At 45.5% G+C, this 10,581-nt stretch overlaps 1 protein-coding gene across 6 annotated transcripts in view; it reads left to right on the top strand.

The window, feature by feature from the left end:
- Positions 1-10,581, top strand: part of TTC7B (tetratricopeptide repeat domain 7B) — a 223,778-nt gene that overhangs the window by 62,378 nt on the left and 150,819 nt on the right. For all 6 annotated transcript variants that reach the window (XM_011357140.1, XM_023528861.1, XM_011357138.2 and 3 more), the window contains one exon: positions 7,741-7,819. In XM_011357140.1, coding sequence (XP_011355442.1) covers positions 7,741-7,819 — 79 coding nt within the window. The remainder of the gene's footprint in view (positions 1-7,740; positions 7,820-10,581) is intronic.

Here is a 10,581-nt window from a genome sequence, read left to right as displayed (position 1 = left end):
ACTAGTGATAGCCTTTGAAATGTTGTCCCCGGAGATTGTTTTGGAAATGCAATGCTCCTGTTTTCCGCTCATTGAAAGAGAAGTGAACACTGTGCTCTCATCCTTGCCCTTGACTTTCAGCGTGAATCTTGTGTCCACCCCTTGACGTCCTTTCTGCCTTCCTCCTTCTCCACAGCCCGGCTGGCTGGATGAACAGGACAGTCAAGAGTCCTTTTATCTCTGCTGCTTAGAATTGATTCATGTTCAAAGTCATATTGTTAGCAGACCATTTCTACCTCCTCGATGGTCTTTCGTATACTTTATTTTTGACTTTTAGAATGAGTATTAAATTTGCCTGGCGCTCATCAGTGTTCCATGTAACAAACTGCGCCCCTTCTTGCGAAGCAGGTCATTTGGAGCCCTAGCCGCTCCTGCTCTCCACGTGCTAAAACCACCTGTCTTCCACCTGTTGCGGCTGGATCCTCAATGGAAGTAAATTATGTTGGCGCCTCACTTTTCTCTTGTCAGCTTGGTATTACACTTCAGACCACCCAGACCACCAATTTGAGCCACTAAACCACCGTTAGTAGCTCAGCCACCCAAGTTCACATTTTTGAGTTTGGCCAAGCCCTCGTTGATTGATTCAGAACAATCTCCAAATGTGAGCTGTATCGACCGAGGTAGAACAAAGAGTTCAAGCGCCAACACTCTCAGTTTCTCTAATTCATCAGTGTTGCGTGTGTCCCCGCCCCTCCCCCCGTGGCCTTTGATAGAGACTCTGTGCTCCTCCCCACGGACGGACGCCAGCAGCCAGCACCGTTGGGAGGTGTCACCGTCATTTCCTGGGAGAGTGACCACAGAGCCCCAGAGGAGGAGCTTTTTTCTGTCCTCACCTGACACCAGTTAGTTGTCTTTTGTCATTGACAGCATGGTCAGCTGTCAATCAATAGCAAAGTGAATGAAAAGATCCAACCGGAGAATATCTTTTTTATTCTCCAAAATTAAATGACTCCAAAGAAGTAAAACAGACTTTCATGTGCTGTAAATTGACAGGAAGGTAGATTCTAGAATTCCAGACCCGTTTCGAGCGGTGGCAGAGTTTCGAGGATAATGGTAGTGATAAGCACTTATAACTCATTTAATCCTCGCAACGCGTCTATGAGGTGGATACATTTGTTATCGCCGTTTTGCAGGTGAAGGAACTGAGCCACGGACATTCTCCCGAGATCAACAGCTAGTGAGTTGCTAAGCTTGCATCCGAGCCCATAGAGTCTGGCTCCAAAGTCCCTGTCCTATTTTGTCTCTGAGTTTAAGTACATAGATAAGGATATGGATTTCTAGGTGGATACTTTGAAGAGCAATCCTTGCGTGTCAGGTACTGTTTCACTTGTTGGAAGTATTCTTGTACTGAGGGGACCAACTCGGCGTTAAGTGCTGTGTGGCTCCTAGAGGTAAGCTGAGCATTATCACAGTGCGAGTTCACGAGGAAGCGTGTTTGTCGGCAGGCTCACAGTCGCATCCACTGTGCACAGTAGGCCCCCGACATACGTTCTTTGAATGAGGATTGATACTGTGTCGCTCATTCCCAAAGACTGGGAAGGGAGAAGGACACGAGACGGGACAAGCCTGTCCGTATCTCTGAGTTTCCTCAGAGACGCAGAGTTCGCCTGAGATCTCATAGCAGTTTGTCCAGTTTTTGTCTGTAGACCTTCAGCATGCCATGTCGGAAGGGCCTGGCAGCACGTCCCCGTTGTGACTCTGAGAAAGGTCTTGTGCCTTGTTTGACTTGTACTCCCGCTGCCTGGGTACCTAGTGTGCCTGCTCAGCATGCTGCCCACTGCCTGGCTGGCTGACCAAAACACCGTATTTACTCTGCTTTTGTTGTGAGAAGCCTCAGTTGCTGAGTTAGTCAAAAATGTGTTGTTAGGCCTGGTACAACTCTCATTAGGTTTGAAATGAGACTTCCGGAAGCTTCGCCTGCTTATTCACATCCCAGCGTGGATGGTTGTCACACCCTCCGTCACTATATCTAGGTTGCAGCTGGCTTGCTTCGATGATCAGAGAGTCCTTTGCTAATGAGGCCAAGGTTGTGGGTTTGATCCCTGGCCCCTGACTGCAGCAGCCATCTGTCTTCACAAACGCATGTCATTGGATACGAGGCGAAGGGTGTGCACAGAGGGAACAGAAGCCGGAATCCATTCTGGGGAAAACAGCTCCCTGACAGCTGGCCAGAAGTGTCCTTTCGGACTGTGAGGGATCTTTTTCTTCTTCCACTTTCCAGATCTGGACGTCTGGCTTCGATCGCAGACTTTTCCAAACAGACGATACTCAGAGTTACATAGATGAAAGGGAAGCTGTTCCCAAGCCTGAGAACTGAGAACTGCGTGACATATGTCTGGTTTTTCAGGGTTGTGGTGTTGACGGTGTCCAGGGTCCTGATGGGCGTATGTATCTCATGAAGTAGGAAGCGTCTGCTGCAGACGGAGTTGTCCCTTTTGTAATCAAGAATGCTCTTCTCATCAAGAATGAATGAGAAAGGATTTCAGAACATAAGATGGTGCTCACTCTTTTCCTTTATTTGGGGGGTGGAGGGTTGCGGTGCACCGCTTAGTAAGTGTCACTGGGTGTCTGGTCAGCCCTGTGAGGCGGTCGGGACAAGGAGAGGTCGTTATAAAGAGGGTGATCATGGCTTGGTTGGCGGACAGACATAAGTACAAATGAAAAGCAGTGTGTCGAGTGCCGTCTCTGCTCGGAATACGGGCGGACCTGTGGGGAGCACACAGGGTCAGCGCTTCTGTCTTCCCAGAGCAGCTAGGAAAACGTTCCCAAGGGCGGCCTCTGACCTGGGTCCTGAAGGAGGACTAAAAGTTCCTTGGGACACTGCAGATGGAGAAAGGAGCATTCGTAAGGCATACGGGCAGGAAAGTCCCTGAAAGGCCTGATAGGTTTCTTTAAAATCTCGAAACCCTCATCATCCACACAGCTGTCTAGAAACTGTCAGGCCGGGCATGTCCAGGGATGTCGCTGGTTACAGGTGTGTGTCACTGCCCCCCAGGCACCCATGCTACAGTGCTATTGAGGGCCTGTGAGATGTATTCTGTTTAAGAGAGTGCTTCGATGTGTCGCCTGCCAGTCCACATGCAGTGAGAAAGAGGACAAGAAACGGCTAGAAAATGTATCTCCGTGTGGTCTTTCTTCATTGGGCTCATCGTGGTTCTGAATTTCATTCATTAAGTAAATATCTGTCGAGCCCTTTCTGTATGCCAGGCTGTGTTAGCAAGATCTTGGTCCTCAAAAAGCTCACATTCTTATGGGGGATGAGAAGCCATCTAAGTTCCCTGAGGTGGGGAGGGTGTCCCCTTTTTCACCAGTGTACTCTCAGGATGAGCCTGGGACCTGATACCTAACGTATCAATAATTGTTGAAATTACCTACCGCTTAGGAGTTTCTGGAGTGCTAGTTGGTAAGAGAGAACATGGAAAAAGCCAAAGGATTTTTTAGCTCTAAGAGATCGACCATGTTGACATATTCTATAATTGATCTTTAGTTTTGAAGTTCTCAACCACTGAGAAGGAACAAAAGAATATTAAACATACTCTAGCAAGGTTACCTTTTCCTTACTACCCAGGAATTTGACGTCCAACATAAAAAGTATTTCATTCACATCAGAACTTTGAGTTTACGTTGATATTAAACTTTGTCGATATTAAATTTAAGTGTATGGGTGGTCTGGGCCAAACTCTGAGGTCAGAAGATAATCTGGAAGGCCACGTTAAGGGGAAGCATTGTATTTTCCCACCCCACTCCCAAGAAATGAAAAGAGAGATAACAAAACAGTATCTTGAACCTGCCGTTGAAGTAGCTGCCCATCATGAGGGGACACGGTTCTCAGGTCTCCGAGTTCCTCCCAGACTTGGTTTTCCATTTCGATGCTGACTTTGGAGCTCTGGCATCCTGCCCATGTACATTTCCTCCCTTGGTTGGATAGCACAGAGGCCGAGGGGACCGTATTAGCGAGCAGAGGATGTGGTTCAGAGTCGTAGAACAGCACAGAGCCAAAAACCAGGCGCTGCTGTAGGCTTAGACGTAGGAATGTCAATTTTCGAGAGCAGCTTTCAAAAGCGCTGCTGCAGGGCCCAAGGGGTCAAGGGCTGGTGAGTCAGTGCCGCCCCTGGGTGTCTGCAGGAAGCCGGGCGTTTGTGCTGACCTAAGGGCCAGCAGACGAGACCTGGGGCGGGGAGTGGGGGGTGGGGAGGAACTCAGAAGGAGGATGATGAAACCAGATAGAAAAGGGAGGAGAGAAGGAAGAAAAATGGGAGTAGGTCAAGGGAGGAGCTGAATGTGTCCCGGTGGAGTGAGTGGGCTGTCCTGCCAAGGACAGAGCAGTAGGTTGCCTGGGTTTGAGCCAGAGCAAGGCGGTGGGAGCCTGGCCTGAGCTCTGCCTGCTGTGTTGGGGACGGGCAGCGACACTGGAGAGTGAAAGCAGGGTTTTGCCTGCTGGTCAGGCTGAACAACCAGCTGGTGCTCAAAGGACCAGCTTTCTCCTTGGTAAAATAGCTGAGCTGTTTGGGAACAGTTCCACGTGGAGGGAGACGCACCCAACTCAGGAAGCTTGCCAAAGCGAGGTACAGGAGGTGAACCCCAAGTGCTGACAGCCTGCCAAAGTACCCGCCGCTCGAATGTTGGCAAGAACCTTCCTTTCGAGAATAATGAATTCTGACATCACTGCGCTCTCTGTCAAGGGTGTTGAGATGGAATTGGGGACCTAATGTCGGGGGTCTGTGGAAGCCCTCGGAACCAGGGACATTCCTTGGCTCTGCTCTCTGCATTTTGGAGTGGCATTTTGAAGCAACAGTTCCTTCTAGATATTAAATGGATCTCAACATTTTAAGAATTAACTAATAGTTCAGAGACATAACCGCAATCATGTGGCTTTTGTCTATTGGGTTATTTCATAGCATTTAGAATGTAATTCTTGCAAGTTAATTTCCTTTTTTTTGGTTCCTTTCTATCATGATTATTCACCTAGACTAAATAATGTTTTATCTGCTGCCAACAGTAAAAAGTTTGGTTGAGTAAAATTATGTGACTAAAAAGATGTTTGAATGGTGTAGGCGTCGATGAGAGTTGTTATGTTTTTGCAATTTGAAATACCTTTTCCCCTCCAGTTCCTCCTTCTTCCTGCTGCCAGGTTGGTCTGTGGTTGGACGACCAGCCTCATGGTTGGCCTGGTGGTGTCACGTGCATTTGACTAGCACAGCCCCAGGCCGGCCGAGACCTTTTCCGTTACTGTGGATCCTCAGTTTACAAGAAGGCTTCTTCCCAGTTTGTGGAAGAATTTGATTCCGAATCCTAAGCTCTCTCCAGAAATAAACTAGAAACAGTTTGAGAAAAACTCGTCCCTGCTTCCAAGGCGATGTCAGCACTTTGGGAATGAACATGCGTTTTCGTGTGTGCCATGTTGTCAGTCCCGGGGACTTCCTCCAGCCTCCACCAGAGGGCCTCAGTCCTGCACGGGAGGGACCGCCTCCCTCCCTGGGGGGAGGTGACTTTCTCTCTCCATCATTTCTCTTTTAAGGCAGCAGGGGCCTTGCCCTTGGACACCAGACTGCTTCACGGATTTTCTTTTCAGTTGTTAACCAGTTCCTAGGAGTATCTCATTAGCTGCGATCACTGGGATGCAGAAAACTTGTGTTGTGTAATATATATACTAAGTTATTTGCATATTAATGATACAGAACGTAGACCTGAGCTCTTCCATTCATATTTTTCCTTTCTTCAAGAGTAGCACTTCGGTTTGAGAACTTACATTTCTTTTGTCCAGGAAAACGATAGAGTGTGGTAGAAAGCTCCTGGCTCGCTCTCTTGCTTGGTCTGTGAACCTGAGCAAACCTTTTCACTTCTGTGTCACAATGACTAGATAGTGTTGGATCATTTACGGCTAGAATATTCTGTGCTTCTGTAACTGGATAAGTATCTCATTCCGCAAGGAGGGCGAAGAGACATTCTAAATGACCAATTCCTGTAGCCTTCCCTGAGTTATAATACTTAGATTTGATACTGTTTATTCAAGTCCTAACTTCTGCCCTGGTAAACAGCCCTTTAGACCTAGGTCTCCGATTATGTCATCTCAATCCGACCCCTATTTCATACTGTTCAAAATGCCAGTCCTTTCGCAGGTAGTCGGAGCTTAGTCTGTGATTCTGGAATAAAGTTAGAGTACTATGTCCTACCCTATACCCTTTTATAGCCATAGAAATCTCCTCCCCACCCCCATGTTACTTAGAGAACCGAGCTTCAGTCCAAAGCAAATGTACTTTGTTGCCTGTGAACACGGATCTCATAAAAACAAATGAAGGGGAAAGCAAAGTAGATTGCATGTCCCAGGGCCTATTACCTCATTTTTATTCACGTCTCTGTTAGATTTCCTTTAGCGCTGCTTAGAGTCCTGCAGGAGCACAAGCTTCTCTTTTTATGACACTATCGAGCTTCTGATCCGATATCATCTGATATGTGTGGGCAAGAGGAATATGAGAATATTTATGTATCTGTGCCAGTAAACCATTATCTTCAAGTTCTGGGGCTCTTCTTGTGAATGAGAGTCTTGGGATGTCATGTAGGTATAAGAGACGAATTAATGGCCCTTGTGAGTGCTTGTAACATACAGAACCCACGTCCAGTTTGATTTAATATTGTTGTGCAATTTAAAATGTCATCCAAGAAGAGAGCCAAATACCTAGAGCATCTGCTGCAGCCTGCGGGGCTGGCTGACAGCTTTGCACCGGCTGACCCGCTCTGCGGCGTTTTGGAAAGACGAGATGTGTTCTAATGAGCAGGTTATAAATATCACCGAGTTATGTCATAGGCGGTAGCAGTGCTCAGTGTAAAAGGGCCGGCTGGAAAGTGCTCCCAGCTGAGCAGGCCAGGCATAGCTTACAGAGAGGACAAATGGGGCCTGGATGTATTGACCAGGGCGTTAACTAAAGAATTTTTGTCCCTTAATAAAACGTGTCACCAAGCATGTCTTTGCGAGGAGCATGGGGCCATGAGATGAGATGTGTTTTGATCACAGCCAGGCGGCTCCAAGTTCCACCTTCACACACTACCTCACAGACGGGGCCTTCGACCCCATGCTTTGTTTGTCATTGCAGCGTTGGCAGGGGGAGGGGGGCGGGATTTGATGGATTTACTGGACAGTGATTGATGCTCTCGAAGATGCAGAGTGTTTGGTTGCTTGGTGGAGCTCCGCATTTTTCTTACCTTTTATCTTTGTCTTGCCCATAAAAATTGCAAGTTACAAGAAGCCTTTATGCACATTGCATGCGGCGCCTTGTTGATATTCCCATACCCCCTTTGCTACGCACCTATAAGTGAAAAAATAGATTTCGGTACCACTCACCAGAGCAGAAAAGCTACTGAGCCATTATAAGGCTGAAGACAGACTCTTGCAAGATATCTTGCTCTTTTTTGGTGGGGAGGGCAGGGCTTATTTTGTTTTGTTTTGCCCTCAGAATTGATTTTCTGACTTTTGTTTTGTTTTTTTTTTTGAGAAAATTTTGTTTTGGAAACACAAAAAACCATCCATCCCAGGTCAGAATCTTCAGAGTTGAACAAAAACAGACAGACATGTTCAGAAAAAATTATTTGCTGAAAATCTAGCCAACCAGCTTTTATGTAGACAAAATGCATTGAAATATGTGTATAAAATATTGAACATTAATACACACCAGATGGAAACCCTGTCAAACTCTGTGCACACAGGAACTTGACAAGAGGAGTTGGGAGATTTAGGGAGCTCCTCAGAGCCGTCGAGACGAGGACGACGCAAAACCTGCGGATGGTAAGTGCGGTCAATGACTTGAGTGAGGCCCAAAGGGCACTTTCAAGTGCGTTCGCTCGCGCGCGCTCTGCTCGCTCTCTCTCTCTCTCTCTCTCTCTCGTGTATATGTGTGTGTGTCTCTCTCTCTCGTATATGTGTGTGTATACATGTGTACACACACACACACACACACACACACACACACATATATACTTCATTAAGATATAATTTACATAGCATATAATTCACCCATTGACAGTCAGTGGTTTTTAGTATATTCACAAAAGTGTTCAGTCATCTCAGAACATTTTCATCACCCCCCCCACCCCCCGCCCCCCGCCCCGCAAAGAAACTCCGTTCCCATGAGCCATCAAGCTCCATTTTCCCTTTTCTTCAGCCCCTGGCAATCACTCACTTAATTTCTGTTTCTCTGGATTTGCCTATTTTGGACATTTCATATAAATGGGATTATATAATATGTGGTCTTTTTGTGACTGGCTTCCTTTACTTAGCATAATGTTTTCAAGGTTCATCCACGTCGTAGCCTATGTCGATACTTCTTTCCTTTTTATTACCAAATAATATTTCATTGTGTGGATACAACATATTTTATTTATCCATTCATCAGTTGATGGACATTTGGGTTGTTTCCCCTTTTTGGCTGTTATGAATAATGCTGCTATGGACGTTCTTATGCAAATTCTTATGTAGATATATATGTTCATTTTTCTTGGGTTCACACCTAACACCTAATTGCTGGATCATACGATAACTCTATTTTTAGCATTTAGTGGAATTTATAGTCCCTTTTCCAAAGCAGTGGCGCCATTTTACGTTCCCACCAGATGTTGAGAGGGTTCCAGTTTTTCCGCATCCTCTACAACACTTGTTATTATCTATCTCTTTAGCTGTAGCCATCCTAGTGGGTGTGAAGTACTGTCTCATTGTGGTTTTGATTTACATTTCCTTGAACGCCAATGATGTCGGGCATCTTTTCAATTGCTTATCAGTAGTGCTGTCTCCTGAAACCTAAGAAATGCATCTGGTAAGGCAGGTAGACTGTAAGCCCTCCCAGATGTCAGTGTGGTGGAGGGGTCATTCGTATGCTAATGAGTCATACCAAAACCCAGACAGAGCAAAGCAGATTAGATTTGGAGGAGCATCTCGTCGTTTGGCTAATTATATCAGCTAGAAAACTTAGAAGAGATGTGTGAAAGCTAGTTAAATAAACTGAAGAGCAGCTTGGTTCTCCTGTTGACTCACGTTCTCTCTCTTCCTGTTTGATCTTTTCACTTTCCTGTCTGGGAAGATGCCTTATTTATCTGCCATCGTTTGCCCTTCAGTGTCATAGCCATTGAGTGTTTTGGTAAATGCCTGGTGTTTACTAGATGTTAAGCAAATGCCACCTGTCACCATTGGAGTAGCAAACCCATGTAAGATGACAGTGTCTTTTGTCTTTTATCATCCATGTCGTCATCCTCCCAGTCTCATGAACCCTTTAAATCCTGTAAGAGACTATTCGCTTGGGCAAGCCTAATGGATTCCTGTAGTGATAAATGAAGTCGTATCTTCATTTTGGCATCTCCAGAGTTTTAGATCCAGACCTAAAACTCACGGGGCCAGGTGTCTAAGCCATAGGCTTTCCTAGAATTATGGGGGGGGAGGGGTCAGGGGTGGCGGGGAGTGAGAGAAGATGAGCAACTTCACACACACACCCCACCAAGAACCCACTGGGTCTTCAGTATTTATTTATATATTGATGTGATTTAGAGGTGTCTTAAGAAATTCAAACAAAACATTTTGATTTGTAGAGTTCTTTAGGAAAAAAACCCTGTACAATATGGATAAAAATTGTTGCCAAATGTCTTTTCTCTGAAATCGATCTACTCCCAGCATTCCATATAACTTCCCAACTGGTCAGTATGAACAGCTTCTTCCAAGATCTGGAAGCACAATGAAAGTAACTGAACATATTGGCAACTGTTCTTCTAATTATTTTAAACGCACATTTAAAAAGCCAATCTTTCAAAATTGCTTAAATATGGAGCATTTGTTTATATTGTTGACTCTCGAAAAATACATATTGATCCATTAAAGAAATGAATGATTATTCCTTATTAAAAGGAAATTGTTGGAATCTGCCCACCGCTTACTTCAACATTATTTTTCAGAATTAGAGAATATCTTCCATTATAAGATTTATGATTTTTAAACCAACGTATTCGAACTTATTAAAATCTTGAGAGATAGGATTCTAAATAGAGAGAGGTTAGGAAGGAAGAGATTTCTTCAACCTTTTTTATTTTTATTTTTTTGAGAAGTACAGTGAAAGGCTCCTGAAGAAAGTCCGAGTAGACTAGCACTGCCCCCTGGACATTTCAGCTGTTCATTGGTCAGTGTCAGCACGAGGGGAGTCACTTCCCACTGTATGCTGTGCTTGAGGTGCAAGTAGACCTTTAGTCTTGGCTGATGATGCTCGAATGACCTAAGTTAAACTGTTTCTGATTCCTTGAGTGCTTAACCGAAGGTATGCGTCAGAATTCACGGAGGAACCGTGAACAAATGCACATCCCAAGGCCCGGCTCGGAAACGCCAGCTGAGGAGGTCTGGGGCAGGACCCGTGAGTCCGATGTTCTAGTTTCTACGGTGATTCTTCGTCCCCCCTAGTTGAGAAGCATTTCCTGGGCCTTATGTACTGGTATCTTGGTTATTACTAGACATCAGAAAGCTTCTCCAGCTAATGGCATTCACAAGACAGTGTCTCCAGCAGCCTTAATAACTAT

This window comes from Pteropus vampyrus, unplaced genomic scaffold, assembly GCF_000151845.1.
Source record: "Pteropus vampyrus isolate Shadow unplaced genomic scaffold, Pvam_2.0 Scaffold32, whole genome shotgun sequence".
Classification (NCBI taxonomy): Eukaryota; Metazoa; Chordata; class Mammalia; order Chiroptera; family Pteropodidae; genus Pteropus; species Pteropus vampyrus.
The sequence above is the reverse complement of the archived record's forward strand: the minus strand, read 5'-3'. Positions and strand labels throughout refer to the sequence as shown.